At 50.1% G+C, this 22753-nt stretch overlaps 2 protein-coding genes across 4 annotated transcripts in view; both read left to right on the forward strand.

Moving 5' to 3' along the window:
• LOC140719851 (uncharacterized) overlaps nucleotides 1–2941 on the forward strand; it is a 37589-nt gene extending 34648 nt beyond the window's left edge. For all 3 annotated transcript variants that reach the window (XM_073034769.1, XM_073034770.1, XM_073034768.1), the window contains 3 exons: nucleotides 292–434; nucleotides 982–1046; nucleotides 2043–2941. In XM_073034769.1, coding sequence (XP_072890870.1) covers nucleotides 292–434; nucleotides 982–1046; nucleotides 2043–2232 — 398 coding nt within the window. In that variant the 3' untranslated portion in view covers nucleotides 2233–2941. The remainder of the gene's footprint in view (nucleotides 1–291; nucleotides 435–981; nucleotides 1047–2042) is intronic.
• Nucleotides 2942–9013: 6072 nt separating this feature from the next.
• Nucleotides 9014–22427, forward strand: LOC140719850 (uncharacterized). The gene is made up of 6 exons (XM_073034767.1): nucleotides 9014–9611; nucleotides 14824–14928; nucleotides 18720–19028; nucleotides 19881–20023; nucleotides 20386–20450; nucleotides 21860–22427. Exons 1-6 carry the CDS (start codon nucleotides 9566–9568, stop codon nucleotides 22047–22049), a joined length of 858 nt encoding a protein of 285 aa, XP_072890868.1. The 5' UTR covers nucleotides 9014–9565; the 3' UTR covers nucleotides 22050–22427.
• The last annotated feature ends 326 nt before the right edge of the window (nucleotides 22428–22753 follow it).

Genomic DNA, 22753 nt, shown 5'->3' on the forward strand with positions numbered 1-22753 from the left:
GACCCCGGGAGTGTGTGATGGACGGTGTGGTACGAGATTCACTCTGTGTCTTATCCACGAGAGTGTCTGATGGATGGTTTGGTGGGAACTTCACTCTTCCTCATCCTTGTTAATGTGCGATTGGACGGTGTGGGGAGGGGGGCGGGATTCACTCTGTGCCTGACCTCAGGTGTGCGTGATAAGACCGCATGGCGAGAAATACATTCTGTGTGACACACCGCGTGTGTGTGATAGGAAAGTCTGAAGGGAGATTCACTCTGTGTCTCACTGTTCCTTGTTCCTGATTTCCAGAGCAAACGTGTTCCAAGGACTGGGTCACAAATAAAGACCGGTGTTATTACGTATCCACGTTTCATACATCTTTCCGCAGAGCGATGCAAGAATGTTCAAACCGTGATTCAAGGCTGCTGGAAATCAATTCAAGTGATGAAGCGGTATGTGTCACAGCACGAGAAGATCCCACAGTAACACAGGAATCATCACACACCTCCGGGTTCAGACACAGAGTGAATCTCCCTCCACACCTTCCCATCACACACACCCCGGACCAGACACAGAGTGAATGCCCACCATACACTCCCAGCACACTCTCACCGTGTCTAATGCAGAGTGAAGTTCCTTCCACACCGTCCCGTCACACACTCCCGGGGTTAGACTCAGAGTGAATCTCCATCAACACCGTCACCTCACACACTCTGGGGGTCAGACACAGAGTGAATCTCCCTCCAAACCGTCACCGAACACACTCCCGGGGTCAGGCACAGAGTGAATCTCCCTCCACACCGTCCCATCACACACTCTCGGGGTCAGGCACAGACTGAATCTCCCTCCACACCGTACCATCACACGCTCCCGGGGTCAGGCACAGAGTGAATCTCCCTCCACACCGTCCATTCACACATTCCTGTTGTAATCAACAGAGAGAAGCTCCGTAGATAGTTTTCAATTTTTGGCATTAATCAAATAAATTTAATTTCCCAGAGCTTTGCATCCAACAAACTTCTGTACCGAAACCTTGCACACTGGATTGGAAAATGCGAAAGCGGGTGAGATTTGAACTGATAAGTGGGGTGAGATTTGGGCATTGACATAGTCCTGACGGAAGAAAATGGGATTAGTTTACGATTAGACTGTACGAGGTTGTCGGGAGCGTGTGGTACAATGGGAACGTTTTGGGGCCGACACGTGTCTGTCGGGGAAGGACAGGGTAGTGGGAATATTTCGGAAACTGTTAGGTGGCAGTGGGGAGAGTTCAATACACAGAAATTATTTCATTCTGGTACTGACGCATGTGGGTGAGGAGAGCGCGGTTCAGTGGGATCATTTTGGAGATACTCGCCGGGCTGTGAGGAGAGGGAGCAACAGTGGGATTAGTTTGGTGAATGACATCGATCTGAGGGGCGACAGTAGGACAACTGGATTAGTTTGGAGACCGATACAGGGCGGTAGACACACAATGGGTTAATGGGATTAGTTTGTGAACTGAGGCAAGGATGTGGGAGAGAGGGTGCCAGTGGTATAATTCTAGAGACCAACGAGAGGCTGTGGGGAGAGCGCGGAGTAGTGGGATATGTCGGGAGACAGACAAGAAGCTCTGGATAGAGGGAGGGGCAACAGGATTGATCTGGGACCGAAACAGGGCTGAGGGAAGAGTGTGGAACAATGCGATTCATTTCGAGACAGATATAACTGCGGTGAGACGGTGGGACAGTGGGGTTTGTTCGGGGAGTGAAACAGATCAGAGGGGAGGGGGTGGACCTGTTCGATTCGTATGGGGTCTGACAGAGGACTGTGGTGAGGAAGCGGTTCGGTGGGATTAGTTTGGGAGACGCAGTGCTGTGGGGGACATTGGAACCGTGGTATCGGTCCGAGTGCTGACACGGGTCGGTGGGGTGGGAGTCGTTGAGTGGGATGAGTTTGGGGAGTGACACAGGCTGTCAGGAGAGAGCGAATTCATAGGATTAGCTTGGGGACGGTCTCGGCTCGGGTTCTCTGCTGGAGCTGTTTTGTCTCTGTTGAAATTGTTTAACCCTCTTGGATAGGAATGTGAGCCTGGCCCTCCTGTACACTGAATCCCCGGGGCCGTCCGTCTGCAGAGACTGCGAGCCGCACGTAAGGAGTTACCCTTGTGATAGTGATCGGCGTTTCATCTGCGAGAAGTCGGCACCTTTGTTCCCGGATATTCCTGAAGAGATCAAGGGTCTCTGTCAACAGCAAGTGGAGTCGACATGAATCTAATGACTACCCCCATATTTTCCTCCTTCTCTCTCCTTCACTCTCACTCATAAATCCTTTCAAATTTACTCCCCACCCTCCTACTCCCTCCTCTTATCGCAAGCATATTCTCTCCACGAGACACCGACAAACCCCTCCCGCCGTCTATCTCCTTCTTTCTCGCCATTCCCCCGTCCCGCTCTTCCTAGCTCCCTCTACCTTTCTCTCTGCCCCTCAGCTCCCCTTATTCCCTCGAACTTACACCGCCCGCTCTTTCTCTACATCATCTGCACACCTCTTACACCTCTCTCCCCTTCCCTCCCCAGGAACTCTCTACCTCCACTCCCCGTTCTCTCTAAACCCTCCGTCTCACTGATCTCTCTCTCTCTCTCTTTCTGCTTTCCACACACTCTCATCTCAATCCTGTGCCGTCTGGTGCTCGACAACCCAACCCTGGATAAATGGCTATGCCCATTCCCTCTGTCTGTGCCCCTCTTGGTTTTAAGGAAATCTGTAAATTTACAACTGCTCTCCAGGAAATAATTCCAAATTTCCCTCCCACCCACCATAACTCAGTCCTCCGAGTTTCGGCCACATCCTTGCAGAACTCCTTGTACATTCTATCCAGTTCACTGACATTTTTCCTAAAGCAGGGCGGCCTCACCGCTATTTGATTTATTATCTGAAAATTACAAAACCTGGAATTTGTTGTTTTGCAGCATCGATACGGCGCAAAGATATAGAATCAATGTAAATTACCAAAAAAAAAAAGATAATAAAAACCTGAAAAATGTGGAGGTGGTGCACATGCGTTCGAAACCGTGGTGCTGGAGGGGAAGGAGGTGTTTCCGAAGTGTTGAGAGTTCAGCCTTCTGTACCCCTTCCCCGATGGTAGTATTGAGCAGGGGGCTTGTCCCGGGCTGAGGGGCCTCACTGATGGATGCCCCCTTCTCGAGGCATCACATTTTGAAGATGTCCTCGATGCTGGGGAAGGTGGTGCCTTTGACGATGGTTGAGTCTACATCCCTCTGCAGCCTCCTGTGTCCCTGTCCCTTGCGGCTTCCACCCCAGGCGGCGATGCTCCAAGTCAGAATGCTCCCGACGTTCATCTGTAGACATTTCCTGGTCTTCAGTGAAAGGCCAAATCCTTTCAATCTCCTGGCGTTGTAACTCCTTCTGTAATGAGAGAGCTACGGGTGGTGTTGAAGGTAAGTGTAGAGTATGGTCCAGAATACACTCAGACTCAGATTCTAAATAAACAAGACGACAGTGACGAAAATCCAAAGATTAAATCACAATCTGCAGCATTAGAAATGCTAATACAGCACGAGCCCTTTAATTACTGACGGGCAAGAACTGGCAGTCACAGCCTTAAAGGGAAAGTGATAGCTAACCACACACAGGGGAATGGAGGTTCCGAATCCTGGATGCCTGCCGATGAAGACACTTTCTTCGTGTTAAATGCCCAGTGTAGATTCTCTGAGATACTGACACTCAGCAACACATGAACTTCAAGCATGAACATAGGATAGAGAGGCAGAATTAAGCTCATTGGCCCATCGAGTCCGCTACGCCATTTCATGATGGCCGATCCATTTCCCTCTCAGCCGCAGTCTCTCGCCGTCTCCCTGTATCCCTACCTGACCTGACTAATCAAGATTCTCTCAACTTTTGCCTTAAATATCAGGCCGTAACCTTTGCAGTCTGCTGTGGCAACAGATTCCATCGGTTCATTCCAGTAAGGCGAAAGAAATTCTCCTAATCCGCGTTCGAAAATGACAGCCTTCTATTCCATGTGGGCAAACAGGCCTGAGACTCTCCCACAATAAGGAAATTTCTCTCCACATTTACTGCATCGAGCCCTTTAAGCATTTGAACATTTTCAAAAACACCAGGCGACACCCTCCCACATCCCACCGCCCCACCATTCTTCAGAGTTACAGCCATAAAACGCCCCAGATTAATTAATCGGTTCAATCCCGGAATCATTTCCGTGATCTTCCTTTAAACCCTTTCCAATGCAAACACATCCGGCCGGATTAGGTAAAGGACCCGGAACTGCTCACAATCTTCCTTGAGACCTCACCAGTGCTTTATAAAGCCTCAACTTTTCATCCCTGCTTTTGTATTCTAATCCTCTCGACATGAATGCGACATTGCATTTGGCTTCCTCGCCACCGACTCCGCCAGCAAATTCATCTTCAGGGAATCCAGCACAAGGACTCCCAAGTCTCTTTGTATCTCAAGTGTTTGAATTCTCTCCCCATTTATAAAACAGTCTGTGTCTTTATTTCCTCCACCAAAGTGCATGACCATACACATCCCGACACTGTGATCCATCCGCCGCTTCTTTCCCCATTCTCTCAATCTCTCTGAACCTTTCTGTAGCCTCTCTGCTTCCTCAGCACTATCTGTAGATCGGGGATTTCACTGCCGATCGGCACTGACTGAGGTTTCCCGATAAGGAGAACAGCTGACCGGTGTTGTATTGTCCAGGTGGTCCAGTGACCAGTGGGGAGCGAACAGGGTCGTATCGGATGTAGACCTATTGTGCTCATCGTCAGGGTGCAGCGTGTCCACGTCCTTACTGGAGAAGAGGTTAACTCTGGGTATGACCCGACTCTCAAAGCGCTTAATCACAGCAGTTGTGAGTGTCACTGGGCGAGTGTAGTTGAGGAAGCTCACCCTACTCTTCTCGGGCATGGAGTCATTTTCCGCATTTTCAAGTAGGGGGGAAATTCCCTCTGCAGCAGTGAGAGATTGAAGATATCCTCGGCAACTCCAGTCCACTCTACAGTCCTCCCCATCTCCGCCACCTTGTCCCTCATCTACACCCCTCCCCGTCTCCGTCACCTTATCCCTCATCTACACCCCTCCCCGTCTCCGTCACCTTATCCCTCATCTACACCCCTCCCCGTTCCCGTCACCTTATCCCTCATCTACACCCCTCCCCGTCTCCGTCACCTATCCCTCATCTACACCCCTCCCCGTCTCCGTCACCTTATCCCTCATCTACACCCCTCCCCGTCTCCGTCACCTTATCCCTCATCTACACCCCTCCCCGTTCCCGTCACCTTATCCCTCATCTACACCCCTCCCCGTCTCCGTCACCTATCCCTCATCTACACCCCTCCCCGTTCCCGTCACCTTATCCCTCATCTACACCCCTCCCCATCTCCGTCACCTTATCCCTCATCTACACCCCTCCCCGTCCCCGTCAATTGAATTGAATTGACGTTATTACTTCCATGCTTCATATACATGAGGAGTAAAAATTTTTATGTTATGTCTAAATATGGAATGTGCTATTTATACCAATTTGTAATAAGCATTAAGTACAACAGGACAGTCAATATAACAGAGAAATACAGTTGTCTCAGCGTGAATTAATCAGTCTGACGGCCTGACGGAAGACGCTGTCACGGAACATGTTGGTCCTGTGTTTTTTTGCTGTGCTACACGTTCTCGGATGGTAGCAGATGGAACGGTTGGTTGTTGGGGTGACTCGGGTCCCCGAAAATCCTTCACGCCCCTTTTACACACCTGTCTCTGTATATGTTCTGAATCGTGGGAAGTTCACATCTACAGATGCGCTGGGCTGTCAACACCGCTCTCTGAAGAGTCCTGCGATTGAGTGAAATACGGTTCCCCGACCAGGCAGTGATGTATCCACTCAGGATGCTCCCTATTGTGTCCCTGTGGAAAGTTCTAATGTTTCGGGGACCCAGACCAGGCAGTGATGTATCCACTCAGGATGCTCCCTATTGTGTCCCTGTGGAAAGTTCTAATGTTTTGGGGACCCAGACCAGGCAGTGATGTATCCACTCAGGATGCTCCCTATTGTGTCCCTGTGGAAAGTTCTAATGTTTCGGGGACCCAGACCAGGCAGTGATGTATCCACTCAGGATGCTCCCTATTGTGTCCCTGTGGAAAGTTCTAATGTTTTGGGGACCCAGACCAGGCAGTGATGTATCCACTCAGGATGCTCCCTATTGTGTCCCTGTGGAAAGTTCTAATGCTTTGGGGACCCATAACAAACTTCGTCTACTGTCTGAGGTGAAAGAGACGCTGTTGTGCATTTTTCACCGCACAGCTGGTATGTACAGTCCGCGTTAGATCCTCGGTGATGTGATTGCCGAGGAACTTAAAGCTGGTCACGCTCTCAACCGCAAATCCACTGATGTCAATAGAGCTCAGCCTGTCTCCAGTCCTCTTATAGTCCACAAACAGCCCCTTTGTTTTTGCGTCATTGAGGGATCTACACCCCTCCCCTTCTCTGCCATGCCCTCCCTCCGCGATGCCGATTTCCCGTTGTCGACCTCATCTCCAACAGCCCCAACGTCTCCGTTACTACCCACTCCCACCCAAACACCTCCTTCTCTGTGATCACAGGGAATTGTGGGGAGAATGGGGGAGAGCTGACGTCCCGTGTTACACTTCCTCCTCACCATCTGATATCGATCTCTCGGGCTGAGCCTCTTTGAGTTTCTATGTGGACCAAGGATTGCGTGATTGGACGGTGCGGACGAAGCGCCACCTGGTGTCTGACCCCGGGAGTATGTCCTGGGTCGGTGTGGAGGGAGCTGCACACCGAATTGGACCCTATTAAATGTGTGATATTTCAGTTGCAGGGACCTTAACCCTGTGCTTGACCTTGGGAGGTGTGTTTGAACCGTCAGATTTCCGTCAGGAGCAAATTCTGTGGGAAGCGGAGAGAGAGGGAAGAGAGAAAGTTGTGTTGAAAGGATAGGGGAGAAAGGAAGAGGAGAGATATTCAGAGACGGCTCAGTAAGGAGTACAGTGAGATGGAAAGGCAGAGGGATAGAGAGAGTAGAGAGACGGAACGAGCTGGAGAGGGAGAGAACAGGATAGTCAACAGGTGATAGCAGGCGTTTGAGAGAGAGGACATAGAGATACATGGAAAGGTAGAGGGTTGAAAAAGATATATAGGGACGGTGAGAAAGAGAAGAGTGTGGGTTGGAGGGAGAGGGAGTGGAGAGGGAGTGGTGGTTGTTGAAAACCCTTCTGAGTTTCTCTGAAGCTCCAGCTTCGTTTGGCAAGACTCTGTTTTTCCGTTCGCTTTGCTCCTTCCGGCTGTCTGCTGGGCTGACGTCACTGCTGTTTATTTTTGTTGTTGCTGTCTTGACGAAGGGCCAGTCCGGGTGGTCGCACGCCTTCAAGGTGTCTCTCAAATACCTGCGCTCCCTGTCTTTAGCTGTAATATTGGTGGGCTGACACTCGGCGCCGTGATGTCGTGTTCTGATAACCAACAATTATGTTCTAATGGGTGATCAGAGTCAAACCGTAGATGGTGATCCGTCTGTGCTGGTTTCCTGTAAACTTCAATATCCAGATGTCCATTTCCTTTGATAAGGACTCCACAGTCTAAAAAAAGGCAGTCCATTGTTCTCGACGCGTCCGGTGTAAATTTAATGTTTTCATCCACCGAGCTGATGTGTTCTGTGAAGGCTTTTGCATCATGTAGTTTGAGGTTAACCCTATAACAATTACAGCATGGAAACAGGCCATCTCAGTCCTTCCAGTCTGTGCCGAACGCTTACTCTCACCTAGTCCCACCGACCTGCATTCAGCCCATAACCCTCCATTCCTTTCCTGTCCATATACCTATTGAGTTTTTAAAAACAATATAGAACCTTCATCTACCACTTCTACTGGAAGCTCGTTCCACACAGCTACTACACTCTGAGTAAAGAAATTCCCGCTCGTGTTACCCCTAAACTTTTGCCCCCTAACTCTCAACTCATGTCCTCTTGTTTGAATCTCCGCTACTCTCAAAGGAAAAAAGCCTAAACACGTCAACTCTAACCCGCTCATAATTTTAAATACCTCTATCAAGTCCCCCCTCAACCTTCTATGCTCCAAAGAATAAAGACCTAATTTGTTCAACCTTTCCCTGTAACTTAGGTGCTGAAACTCAGGTAACAAATCCAAGTCAGCGTAGGAGCTTGACCCAGGTTCCATCCCCATTCCTGAACCAATGACCGGGGAATGTTCCAGATCCCTTGGCTTGCTACTGCCTGATAAAGATAGCTGGGTCAGATATAGTGTCTGTGTGTGTGTGTGTGTGTGTGTGTGTGGGGGGGGGGGTGATAGAGATGTTACAGTGATATTACGGTGTGGGCAGAATGCAGAGAGTTATAGAGACAGAGAAGGGGGAGATAGAGCTGTTACGGTGAGGGGGGAGAATAGACAGAGAGGGTGAGATAGAGAGAGATAAACACGGCGTAGCAGGTAGGGAGGCGGGAGACAGAGACACGGAGGAGAGAGTGAGGATAGAAAGGGAGCGGGGAGGTAAAGCGAGAGGAGGGGGAGAGGGAGATGCAGAGGAGCCGGAAGGCGGGTAGGGAATTGCGGAGGGAGGAGGCGAGGACTCCACTCTGGCCCTCAACTTTCCGTGTGCCGAGATTTACTTGTCCTGGTTTTGTGAGTCTTCACGGAGAGACAGAGACACACAGTCAGAGACGGCAAGAGAAGGGGGGAGGGTGAGGGTTCCTCACACAACTCGGTGGGGTTTGGGTGTTTGTCCCGGGGTCGCGGTTTCTCATGGAAAGAAGGGATGAGCCGGAGCAGTGGAAGCGTCCTACGATCAAACCAGGAACCGTCGGGTCGATGTAAATCTCCAGGACCATGGATTCTCTGTATTAGTGAGACAAATCCCTCCGACATTCCCTCCAATTCCACCTCCTTGCGCCTGTGCTCTCTCTCCACACCCCTCCCTTCCCACTCCCCTCGCTCAAATTGTTTCCTCTCCCGCTCATTCGAGAACTCTCTCCCTCCATCGTCATTCTCTCTCTTTCAGTCCTCCCTTCCATGAGCCCCTCTTCACTCTCCCGCTCTCCCTCTCGTCCACCTTCTCCTCTCCGTTCCTCACATTCCATCTCTTATTCTCTCTCTTTCCCCCGTTTGCTCGCCCTCTCTTTTCTCCCTCTGTCGCTCAGTCCCTCAACAAGTCTCCCTGTCCTCACGTTTGCCGTCTCCACCTCTTACTTTTCCAGGTCACGCCTCAAACTCCCCCTTCTCTAAACCTATCTAACCAGACTGCCCTCTGTTAGCCACTTATCACTCTCCGGCAACACCAATCTCACTCCCTCCCCCCTATCTCCTCACTCTCACTGTTCATTGCCCCGCCACCCCCGACTCACTCGATCACACTCCCCAACATCCTCAGTCTCTCTCTTCCCCCTGGTCTCTTTAGCAGCTGCTCATCCGGTGTTTGTTTGTGTCGCTCTGATCCCCGTGTCGACACAGACTTCCTCTGACAACGGTTACTTCCACTCTCTGAGCTCAGAGACGCAGAGGATCCTCGACAGGAGGACTGAGCGATACTTACATGAATGCAAAGTTCGCCAAGATGGAATCACGGTCTCCTTCCAGAGGTGAGTGGGGCAGAAAGACGGAGGGAGAGAGTACCATTACGTGTCTGATCTAGGCTGTGTTTGATCGGACAGGTGGAGGGAGTTCCGCTCTCTGTCTGAGTCCTGGAGTGTTAGCTGGAATGGTGTGGAGGGAGATTCACTCTGGGTCTGACCCCAGGAATGTGTTATGGGACGGTGTGGAAGGAGATTCACTCTGTGTCTGACCCCGGGAGTGTGTGATGGGACGGTGTGCAGGGAGATTCACTCTGTGTCTGACCCCAGGAATGTGTGATGGGACGGTGTGGAGGGAGATTCACTCTGTGTCTGACCCCGGGAGTGTGTGATGGGACGGTGTGGAGGAAGATTCACTCTGTGTCTGACCACAGGAATGTGTGATGGGACGGTGTGGAAGGAGCTTCACTCTTTGTCTGACCCCGGGAGTGTGTGATGGGATGGTGTGGAGGGAGGTTCACTCTGTGTCTGACCCCGGGAGGGTGTGATGGGACGGTGTGGAGGGAGATTCACTCTGTGTCTGAACACGGGAGTGTGTGATGGGACGGTGTGGAGAGAGATTCACTCTGTGTCTGACCCCCGGAGTGTGTGATGGGACGGTGAGGAGGGAGATTCACTCTGTGTCTGACCCCGGGAGTGTGTGATGGGACGGTGTGGAGGGAGATTCACTCTCTGTCTGACCGCGGGAGTGTGCGATGGGACGGTGTGGAGGGAGATTCACTCTCTGTCTGACCGCGGGAGTGTGTGAAGGGACGGGGAATTCACTCTGTTTCCGACCCTCATTGCACTTCCCTGAGCTGCACCTGGTGTGTCATACGTTGGACCTAATTTCCCGGCCCTGCCTGAGCCCCGTCTCCGGACAGAGGGACGTCAGTTTCATCTTCGTTGGTTTGGCTGTGTTGAGGTGGCGTGGAGCTGACCCGAGTGATTCCCAGATTGAGAGGGAACTTTTGAGAGCGGGATATAAGATGGGGCATAGTGAACGGGTGGAGGCGTGTGTGTGGGCGCTGTGCATTTGGAAGGACGGGGTGTAGGTATCGCCGTGGAAGTGACTCTGTGGGGGCTGCGTTAACAAAGATGTAAGGAGAGTGTGGCGTGGGAGAAGAAAATGCCGTGGGAAGGGGGCCGTGGTGTGAATGTCGTTGGAGGGGCGGTGCGGGGGAACGGGCATTGAGGTGTGATCGCTGGGTGATGACAGGTGATTTAGAAGAACCATTGAAGGAATGTTTAGCTCTGACGGGAATGGGGGCGGCGAGGGGGAGATTTCGATAACATTTTAATATCCACTCTCTCGCATTTCTAACCCACTATCCCCTCTCTCCACTTCTGCTTCTTGCCTCCCCACTCTCCCTTAATCTGTACCCCTCTCCTCGTCTCTGTTCCTTTCTTTCTTACTCTGTCCATTCACTTCCCCGCTCTTCCTTTGCCCCACCGATTTCCCCCCTCTGCCATCCCCTCTCTCCTCTTTCTTCCCCTCCTTCTCCCCTTTATTCTATCACCCACACCCCATCTCCCCCTTTTTCCCCCTTTCTCCACTCTCCCCTTTTACAGCTCTCTCTCTCTCTCTCCGTCCTCTGTCTCCTCTCTTCCTGTCTCTCACCTTCTGTCACTCTTCATCTGTCTCTTCCTCTCTGTCCCCTTTCCATCACCTTCTCCCAATCGTTCCCCTCTCTTCTTTGCCTTCTTCAGCGCACCATCTATCTGTGACCTCACCTTCAGGGAACTGTGCCCCTGTACCCCTGGGTCCCTCTGTACCAAAACACTCCCCAGGGCTCCTATCGGCCTGTGACTCCACTTTCAGGGAACTGTGTCCCTGTACCCCTGGGACCCTCTGGTCTACAACACTACCCAGAGTCCCTGTCTACCCGTGACTCCACTTTCAGGGAACCGTATCCTTGTAACCCTGTGTCCCTCTGTTCCGCAACACTCCCCAGAATCACTGTCTACCAGTGACTCCATTTTCAGGTAACCGTGTCCCTGTACCCCTGGGTCCCTCTGTACCACAACACTTCGCAGGGTCCCTGTCAACCTGTGACTCCTCTTTCAGGGAACCGTGTCCCTGTACCTCTGGGTCCCTCTATTCTACAACACTCTCCATGGTCCTTGTCTACCCATGACTCCAATCTCAGGGAACCGTATGCTTGGACCCCATGGGTCCCTCCGTTCCACAATACTCCCCAGAGTACCTATCTACCTTTGACTCCACTTTCAGGGAAACGTGGTCCTGTACCCCATGGTCCCTCTGTTCTACAACACTCCCTAGTGTCCCGCCCTACCTGTTACTCCACTTTTAAGGAATGGTGTTCCTGTATCTTGGGTCCCTCTGTTCTGCATCACTTTCCTGGAATCCCCTCTCCCCAATGTGCCATCTCGGTTGTCATACTGAAATAAGATAGCTTGCACTTCTCTATTCTAAATTGCATTTGCCTCCTCGGCACAGCTCCCCAGCCGATCGAGATCCCTCTATAGAGATAACTATATTCTCAGTTTACCTAACAACCAACGATAGTTCCGTTTGAACATTACCAACAGTGGGCTTCCACTCTGGGAAACGACCATCGACATTTAATGTCTGTAAGTCAAGCCATCTGTGTCGTCGTTTAAATCTATGTTCATTACATCTACCATCCCTACCCCTCGGTCCTCGATAACCAAATGAGTCCCACAGATCTCCATGGATTTCACGTCATCCTCCAGAGTAGTTTACCATCTGGGCTGTTGCTGCCCGGCTGATATCAGACTGCTGAACCGTCCCCTGGTTCCCCTGGCTCTTGAGCTCACAATCTCCATCGTCGCGGCCGGTGCACCTCATTGTCCGCCTGCAACTCTTTTCCTCCGTACGCGTGAGACTTTATTTTGCTCTCTGTGATTGATTGGCCTTGTTCTCCAGTAAAGTGACCTGTATCTATGGATGTAACTGGGACCTCTCCTGTCTGTGATGTATATAAATAATCTGTTGACAATGTAGATCAGTGGGTTAGTAGATTTGCAGATGGGCCGAAGGTAGGTGGTGTTGTAGAAAATTTTCCAGAAGACCGTAAGACAAAGGAGCAGACGTCGGCCATTCGGCCCATCGAGTCTGCTCCGCCATTTCAGCATGAGCTGATCTAATCTCCCCTTTAGTCCCATTCCCCCGCCTTCTCACCATACCTTTGATGCCCTGACTACTCAGATACTTATCAATCTCTGCCTTAAATACACACAATGACTTGGCCTCCACTGCCGCCCGTGGCAACAAATTCAAGAGATTCACCACCCTCTGGCCAAAAAATTCGCAATCCATCTTCTGAATGGGCGCCCTACAATCCTGAAGTTGTGTCCTCTCGTACTAGACTCCCCCACCATGGGAAACAACTTTGCCATATCCACTCTGTCCAGGCCTTTCAGCATTCGATATGTTTCTATGAGGTCCCCGCTCATTCTTCTAAACTCCAAGGAGTACAGTCCAAGAGCGGTCACACGTTCCTCACATGTTAACCCTCTCATTCCCGGAATCATTCTAGTGAATCTTCTCTGAACCCTCTCCTATGTCAGCACATCCTTTGTTAAATAAGGAGCCCAACCTGGGATATTCACTGGGATATGGATCACTTACAGATATGGGTTGGAGAAAGGGCAGATGAAGATTAACCCAGGAAAAACGTAAATTGTTTGTTCTTTGGTGTGACAAATGCGAAGAGAAGGGTCTCTATTAAAGCCAACGCCCAGAGCAGCGGGATCTTGGGGCCCAGTGTCATTGCTCGTGGCTACACAGTTTGATAGGATGTTTGAGAAGTCTCACTATTAAAGCCAACGCCCAGAGCAGTGGGATCTTGGGGCCCAGTGTCATTCCTCGTGGCTGCACAGTTTGATAGGATGTTTGAGATGTCGAATGCCATGGTTGCCTTTATTAGTCGGGGCGTTATGTCAGCAAGGCAGGAGGTTATGCTGCAAGATTATAATGCTCAGGCTGGGCTGTATCAGGCGCATTGTGTAGAGTTCCGGTCACCACATTATCGGAAGGATGTCGAGGCTTTGGAGAGCCTCCAGAGAGGGTCAACAGGACGCCGCCCGGATTCGATGACGTGTGTTACAACGAGAGGTCCGGCACTTGGGTTGTTTTCCCTGGAGTGGCGGAAGATGCGGGGAGATAGGACAGAGGTTTATAAGATCATCAGAGGCACAGACAGAGTAGACTGACAGCACCTTATTTATTTTTTTACTCAGAGTTGAAATGCCCAGTAACAGAAGGGAATGTACTCGGGAAAATACTGTGAGTCTGTTCAGTGCTGAACTGCTTGCTCGGTCTTCTCTCTGTGATAACAATAATCCAGTTTCCAAGTCTAGCAGGCGGAATGCGCTGAACAGGCAAAACCAAGATTATTATCCCGGTTTTCATCCGAGTTTTCCGCACAGACAGCAGAGGTCTCAGTGCGGATCCGTGCCTAACGACACCTGTCACTGACGTGCATCGCAAACTTGTGAATGAATCTCCCGTGAGAGGGACAAAGTCAAAGGCCCGTCAGAAGTCAATTCTTTAACGCCCTACCTACCTGTACTATCAACGCAAGATCCCTTTGTAGGTCGGCATTTAAAATACCTGCCGTTAACTCTGTTCTTACCCTGCCCAGCCCATTATATTTGACATGGCCAAGCGCAAAACCTCACACTTACCCGGGTTAAACTCCATCTCCCTTTTCCTCACCCACAGTTACAACTGATCGATATCCCACTGAATCCGTGGGAGATCTTCCACACAGTCCACAATATCAACAAACTTTGGGCGATTCGCAAGTTTACAACCCACCCAACTCCATTTTCATCCATGTCTGTCCGATACATCAAAAATACCAGAGGTCCCGGGCAGGTCACTGCGGAACACGATTAGTCTCAGACCACGAGCGAGAATAAGCCCAATGCGTCACTTCCTCTGGCTCGTGTGGGCAGGCCAACTCAAAGTCAAAAGCTCAGTATTCAAAATACATTTGTCATCAAATCTTTATTCAAATATTTACCAATCTCTGAACAATATACAACTACGAAAAATCTATCAGACATTAGACAGTCGTTGCCGAGTACAGGAGTTGGGACAGTCAAAGACGCCGGCTGGAAAGTGGATGAGATTGAGAGAGGCGGGAAGGGGTGATCGTGGTGTAAGGAGAGAGCGCGGGTGGCGGGTGGAAGGGAATCCCACTGGGGGACACGGCTGAATTCACGCACACGCTGAATGGTCTCTCCACAGCTGCGCATATACAGGAGCCGAGACATAGACCGCGCCGTAAGATCTGCCTACTCTGCCTCGTTACGTCCGTCCTCGTCGCGACAGTTGCCGGGCTCTCGATCCATGGTAAGTCAAACAGACTCCGTGTGGAGTCACACAGTAAAGAAACGGAGTGGATTCAGGTGACCACGTAAAATCTCACAGTGACGCCGACACAACCCTCACTTTTGACACCAACACGCTCATTACCGTGACACGGATACACCCCACACCAACACCCCCTTCATGCTGACTCCGACTCGCCAATCAACGTGACAACAATAGCACCCTTACAGCGACACGGCCACGGACACTGAAGCCTCGTGTCACCGATGGGTTTCAATGAGATTCCCACTTCACCCTTCTGACCTCCAGTGAGTCCAAGACCAAGAGCTAAGAAATGTTCTTCATTCGACAAGCCTGAATTCATTTTGGTGATTCTCCTTTGAATCGTCTCCAATGTCACCACATCCATCCTTAGATAAGGGGGTCACAGCTGCTCATAATACTCCACCTGAGGCCTCACCAGGGCATTTTAAAGGCTCAAAATGAGATCCTTGCTTTTGCACTCTCTTCCGCTCGAAACCAATGCTAGCGTCTCATTTTCCTTCCTCACCACAGACTCAACCAACATAATCAGCTGCAGGGAACTCTGCACTAGGACTACTAAGCGCCTTTGTAGTTATTTATCCGCTTAGAAAATAATCTACGCTTTTATTTCCGCTACAAAAGTGCATCAACAGACATAGTGTTCCATCTGAAAATTCTTGTCCAGTCTTCTCATCTATGTCAGTCCTCCGCTTTCTCAACACTATCTGCGCCTCCACCTATCTTCGTCCCGTCCGCATACTTGGCCGCAAAGCCATCAATTCCTTCAACCAATGTATGAAGATGCGGTCGAAACTCAGACCCTTTAGAACACCCCTAGTCTTGAAGAAGCATTAGTATTGATCCACGATTTCATTGATCCATTTCTTCAGCTACCTCCTTCAGAACCCTGGGTGTAGCACATCTGTTCGACATGACTTTTCTACCTTCAGACCTCTCAGTTTCCGGAGCACCTTCTCTACACTTATGGCACCGTTACTCACTTCTGCCCTCAGACTGTCTGGAATTTCCGGCATACTGCTGGCGCCTTTCACAGTAAATACAGAAGCAAAATATTTATACCGTTCCGTCACCATCTCCCTGTCGTACATTACTATCTCCGCAGTATGATTTCCCAGTGATCCAATATCTACTCTCGGCTCTCTTTTACACGTTATATATCTGAAGAAACATTACATGAGATCCTTGCTTTTGTACTCCCTTCCGCTCGAAATCAATGTAACCGTCTCATTTTCTTTCCTCACCACAGACTCAACCAGCATATTCACCTTCAGGTAACCCTACACGAGATTTCCCAAGCGCCTTTGTAGTTTGCTCTCCGTTTATAAAACAATGGACGCTTTTTTTTTCCCGGTACAGCAGACGTTGTATTCCATCTGAAAATTCTTGGCCAGTCTCCTCATCTATGTAGGTCCATCTTTGTCCTCTCCGCTTTCTCAACACTACCCGCGCCTCCATCTGTCTTCGTGTCGTCCGCATACTTGGACGTGAAGCCATCAATTCCTTCATCCATATTATTGACATATAATGCACAAAGAAGCGGTCCCAACTCGGACACTCTGGAGCATTTATAGTTAGCGGCCGTCAACTAGAAGGGTCTCTCTTTATTCCCATTCTCTGCGTCCTGCCAATCCGCCACTGTTCCATCCATTCCAGTGCATTTCCTGTAATAACATCGGCGTTTAACTTGTTACTAAACCTCAAGTGTGGCAACTTGTCAAACAATGGAATTCTGAAAATCCAAGTACAGAATATCCACCGAGTCTTCCTGCTTATCCAGAGCCCGATTTCTTCAGAGTATTTCAACCTATTGATCATGAGAGATTTTCCTTCAAGGAAACTAGGTTGACTTTGGCCTATTTTATCATGTGCCTGCAACCCGAAACCACGCACTCAATAATCTACTGCAATATCTTGCCAGGCACAGAGATCAGAATAACAGTCCAGCGATTTCCTTTCCTCTGCCTCTCTCCGTTGTGGGAGGGTGGAGTGACACATGCAATTTTCGAGCCTCCGGAACCATGGCAGAGTCCAATTCTTCTTGAAGAAGCATTAGAAATGATCCACGATCTCTTCAGCCACCTCCATCAGAACACTGGGTGTAGAACATCTATTCAAAATGACTATCTAACTTCTTAACTCTCAGTTTCTCAAGCACCTTCTCTATATTTCTGGCACCGTCAATCACTTCTGCATCCAGACAATCTCGAATCTCAAGCATACTGCTGGCGTCTTTCACAGGAAATACTGAAAAAAATACATATTCAGTTCCTTCGCCATCTCCCTGTCCCCATTACTATCTCCCCAGTATAATTTTCCTGTGATCCAATATCTCCTCTCGGCTCTCGTTTACACTTTATATATCGGAATTAACCTTTGCAGTTCCGTGACTCGATGCACAAAGATTCTGCAGCTGAAGATTCTGTGTCATTTTTTTTCAATGATTTGATTTCATGTTTTATTTTACCAACAAAGCCAAACCGCTCTCTCGGCATACGTGAATATCTTTTCCGTGCAATGCTCTAATCAATATAGAAGAATAAAACAACAACAACAACGACGACGATAATAATAATAATAATAATAATAATAATAATAATAATAATAATAATAATAATAATAATAAACAAACGAATAAATAAATACATTTCAGTATACGCATATTGAATAGATTAAAAATCGTGCAAAATAGAGATACTATATATTAAAAAGCGAGGTAGTGCCCAAGGGTTCAGTATCCATTTAGGAATCGGACGGCGGAGGGGAAGAAGCTGTTCCTGAATCACTAAGTGTGTGCATTCGGGCTCCTGTTCCTCCTTCCGGATGGTAAGAGTGAGATGAGGGCATACCTGGGTGCTGGAGGTCATTAATTATCTTAAACTGGAATCCGAAGTTCTGTGACGACAGTTGTCTTCTCAAAGGAGGTGAAAACATCACAATGAAGCAAGGAGAGTCAGTAAATACTTTGCCAGCTGATCCGTGCTGAGACAGCAAGAGATTTAAAATGTGCATGGGGCCCTATGGGACTTGTCGGTGGGCTTCAGTCATCACAAGCAGTCGCTTGTTTTGTGGAGAGCCAGCAAGAGGTTTAAAAACTGACCGGGCCGTTTGGGATTCCTTTGCAGTCTTCCGTCATTGTGACTGATTACCAGACTGGTATATGGTGGAATTTAAGGTGGTGGGGGGTTATATGGGAGGCAGGGTTTGAGGGTCGGCACAAAGTTTTGGCCCGAAGGGCCTGTAATGTGCTGTTCTATGTTCTATGTTTAGGCAATTTGCGATGGCTAACAAAGAGTAGATAGATTTAACCGGGGCGGCCGTTATGTGAGAGATCCAGTGTGAGAGTGCAGGACATACCCGGGGTGCTGCGGGTCATTAATAATCCAGCTGATACAGAGATCTAGACGCCGACTCCTGCAACAACGCTTCAGGCACCGACACACCTCGCAGCGTGACACTTACACCTATTTCACCGTGACACCAACATGTCCTTCACCATCACATCAGAGGGACGAGAGTCACCTCTCACCATGACACTGACACATCCCTCACAGGAACACGGAAACAGCCTTTACCATGACACTGACACGCTCCTCTCCATGACACGGACACACGCCTCTCCATGACATTGACACGGTCCTCAGCGTGACATCGACACGTCCCTGACAACGACATGGACGCACGACTCAACGTGATACCGACACTCCCCTCACTGTTGACCGACTCGCGAATCACCGTGACACAGACACTCACCTCACCATTTCTCTCAGTGTTACAGATCCGTCAGTCTCTGATCGCCTCCGATCAAAAGTACCAGAGACTTTGGGAGCAACATCAGGAGATGAACAGGACCCAGCGCCAATGTCGACTGCAAATCCACGAGCCGAACTCAACCCTTGAATCCATAGCATCAGAGAATACCCGCCTGGATCTCTCCCAGACCACCTGTCTGAAAAACATTTATGTCCCAAACAACAACGTCTCCATCCTCGAACACAACTTGAATCACCTCGAACTGAAGTGTAAAACTCTCAACGAAACCAAGGCTCAAATCTGCCAACTGCTGACCAGCAGGAAAGGTGTGATAACATCCGCCATTTTACCGCTCCTAATCACGGCAGAGGGAGAGGCATCTAAACTCCTTGGCTGATCTCGGGAATGTGCAATGGGAAGGTGTGCTTGCAGTGACGCCGTGTGTGTGTGATGGGGCGGTGTGGGTGGAACGACATCCCCCGAGAGTGTGTGATCAGACTGTGTGGAGAGAGCGGCACCTAGTGTCTGTACCCGGGAGTGCATGATATTGCGCTGCCGAGGCAGCTTCTCTCAGCGTCTGACATTGCTGTACAGGGAGCGTCACTCTGCGTTTAACAACGGTGTCTCTGTTAGAAGCTGCGCTCTCTCTCTGACCCCGAGTATGTGTGACTTGACAGTGTGTGTGTAGAGATTCGGTCTGTGTCTGACCCGAGAGTCTGTAATGGAACGGTGTGGAGGGAGCTTCAGTCTGTGTGACCCCGGGAGTCTGAGATGGGAGAGGGTGCAGTGTGCTTTCCTCTGTGTGACCGCGGGAGCGTGTGTGATGGGACGGTGACGAGGCAGTTTCACTCTGTCTAACCACGGAAGTGTGTGATGGGACGGTGACGGGGCAGTTTCACTCTATCTAACCACGGAAGTGTGTGATGGGACGGTGACGGGGTCGCTGCACTGTGTGTCTGACACCGGTGTGTGTGATAGGATGGTGTGCAGTAAATGTTGGACTGTGTCTGCCCACCTGAGTGTGTCAAGGGACGGTATGGAGGGAGATTTACTCAGTTTCGGAACCCAGGCTTGTGTGATGGGACGGTGTGGAGCGATCCTCTTTCTGTATCTGACTCTCAGCGAACGCAATGGACAATGCGGAGGGATTTTCACTGTTCCTTGTTCCTGATTTGCAGAGAAAGCGTGTTCCCATGACTGGATCGGAAATGCAGGCCTGTGTTATTTCATATCCACGTTTGAAAGTTCTTACGAGGGGGCGAAGCAACTTTGTTCTATCTCTGATTCAAAGCTTCTTGAAATAAATTCAAACGAGGAAGAGGTATGTGTCAGATGGACAGAAGATATATCCACTCAGTGTGAAGCTCGATCCAGACGGCCCCATCACACATTCCAATGTAGACACAGAGTGAAGCTCCCTACACACCGTCCCATCACACACTCCCGGGGTCAGACACTGAGTGAATCTCCCTCCACACCGTCCCATCACACACTCCCGGGGTCAGACACAGAGTGAATCTCCCTCCACACCGTCCCATCACACACTCCCGGGGTCAGACACAGAGTGAATCTCCCTCCACACCGTCCCATCACACACTCCCGGGGTCAGACACAGAGTGAAACTCCCTCCACACCGTCCAACCGTAAATTTCAATCATTAATGATAGCAATTTAATTTCACAGAATTTTGTTGACAACGCTGTACGAGGCGAAGACAGTTCATACTGGATTGGAACATGCAAAACGGGGTGAGATTTGGGGTCATGTCGGATTTTCGAGAGAGATTGGGCAGTGGGAATAATTTTGAGAAGTGACACATGTCTATTGCGGAAGTGTGGCACGTGGAGCTTTTGGGGGCTGCCACAATTCAATGGTGAGTGCTGCATCATTGTGGATATTTTCAGGACAGGAACAGGTCAATGGGGAGAGTGTAGGGCAGTAGGAGTACTCTGTGGCCTGTCATCCCCTGTAGGAAGAGACTGGGCAGTGCGATTAATATGCTGACCGACGCAGTCTGTGTGAAGAAACTAGAAAGGGCGGATGGTATTTTGGTGATTGACATAGGTCTGTAGGGAGAAGGTTGGACAGTGGGATTATACTGGGGACAGGCACGGAGCTGATCGGTGAGAGTGGGAAGTGCAAGTATTTTGGGGACAGACACGCGGCCTTGGGAGTTATGGAGAGGGTGAGTGGGAGTATTTTGGGGAATGCGACAGGGCTGTGGGGAGAGTGGCGCAGCTGGATAAGTCTGGGGATTGACACCGTTCCGTGGGGAGAGGCTGCGGCTCTGGGAGTTATTTGAGGACTGACAGGGTCCTGCGGGGAGAATATGTGATCGTGGGGTTATTTTGAAACAGCTCTGTGGGTAGACCGTTGGCCAAGGTATTATTCCGGAACTGATACAGGGCTGCGGAGAATCAGTCAGTGAGAGTACTTTGGAAACTTTAACAGGTATGTGGGGAGGGAAAGGGTCAGTGGGAGTATTTTGGGGACTGACACCGGTCGGTGAGGAGAGCTTGGGTCAGTGGGAGTATTTTGGGGACTGACACCGGTCGGTGAGGAGAGATTGAGTCAGTGGGAGTATTTTGGAGACTGACACCGGTCGGTGAGGAGAGATTGAGTCAGGCGGAGTATTTTGGGGACGGACGACGGTCGGTGAGGAGAGATTGAGTCAGGGGGAGTATTTTCGGGACTGACACCGGTCGGTGAGGAGAGATTGAGTCAGTGGGAGTATTTTCGGGACTGACACCGGTCGGTGAGGAGAGATTGAGTCAGTGGGAGTATTTTGGAGACTGACACCGGTCGGTGAGGAGAGATTGAGTCAGGCGGAGTATTTTGGGGACGGATGACGGTCGGTGAGGAGAGATTGAGTCAGGGGGAGTATTTTGGGGACGGACACTGGTCGGTGAGGAGAGATTGAGTCAGGGGGAGTATTTTGGGGACGGATACCGGTCGGTGAGGAGAGATTGAGTCAGGGGGAGTATTTTGGGGACGGACACCGGTCGGAGAGGAGAGATTGAGTCAGGCGGAGTATTTTGGGGACGGACGACGGTCGGTGAGGAGAGATTGAGTCAGGGGGAGTATTTTGGAGACAGTTACAGGACCTCCTGCTTGAGATGTGTTATCCCTCTTGAAACTCTTTACCCTTCCTTGACAGGAAAGTGGGCTCTAACGTCGTGTACAAGGTGAAATCGGGAAAGTTCGAATGCGGTGAATGTAAATTTAGTTGGCTTGGCAGTTGCAAAGATGATCAGCACCGTTTCATTTGTGAGAAGCCTGCACCTTTGTGCCCGGATATTCCTGAAAAGATCCGGGATCTCTGTCAAAAACCCGTGGAGCCGACTTAAATCAAGTGGCATCATTCTCTTACCCCAATTGCAGCTCTCTCCCAGACTCTGACAAACCCATCAGCTCCTACACTAATCTCCTCTCTCTACCTATGGCACTCTTACTCGGCTTCTCGCTCTCTCTTTACCCTCGTTCCTCCAAACTCGTTCTCTCTCAGAACTCCTCCACTGCCGTCTCCCCCTATTTCATCCCCATTTTCCTTCCCCTTACTTTCAGGCCTCCCGCTCCCTGTATTAAAGGACTGTATTACATGTTTACCACCTGACTAATTATCTGTAACTTATCCGCCCTGAGCTTTGTATCTTTGCAGGATCAGTGCGTCTCAATAATGCAATATTCATGTAAGATGCAAAAAGAGAATAAATACTGGAAAAATGTGGACGTGGTACTCATACATTCAAAAATATGATGCCGGAGGGGATGGAGGTGTACCAGAATCCTTGCGATTTCAGTTTCCTGTGTCTCTTCCCGATGGTAGCAATGAGCAGGAAGTTTGTACCCGAGGTGAGGGGCCTCAGTGATTGATGCCGCCTTGTCGAGCGATCGCATCTTGCAGATGTCCCCGATGCTGGGGAGAGTTGTGCCCGTGATGGAGCTGGTTGAGTCCGCATTCCTCTGCCGCCTCTGGCGACCTCGTGCGTTGCAGCCTGCAGACCAGGCGATGATGCCACATGTTCCAGCGGTCACTTGCTAGTTTTCAATG

This window comes from Hemitrygon akajei, unplaced genomic scaffold (assembly GCF_048418815.1).
Source record: "Hemitrygon akajei unplaced genomic scaffold, sHemAka1.3 Scf000033, whole genome shotgun sequence".
In the NCBI taxonomy this organism is placed as follows: domain Eukaryota; kingdom Metazoa; phylum Chordata; class Chondrichthyes; order Myliobatiformes; family Dasyatidae; genus Hemitrygon; species Hemitrygon akajei.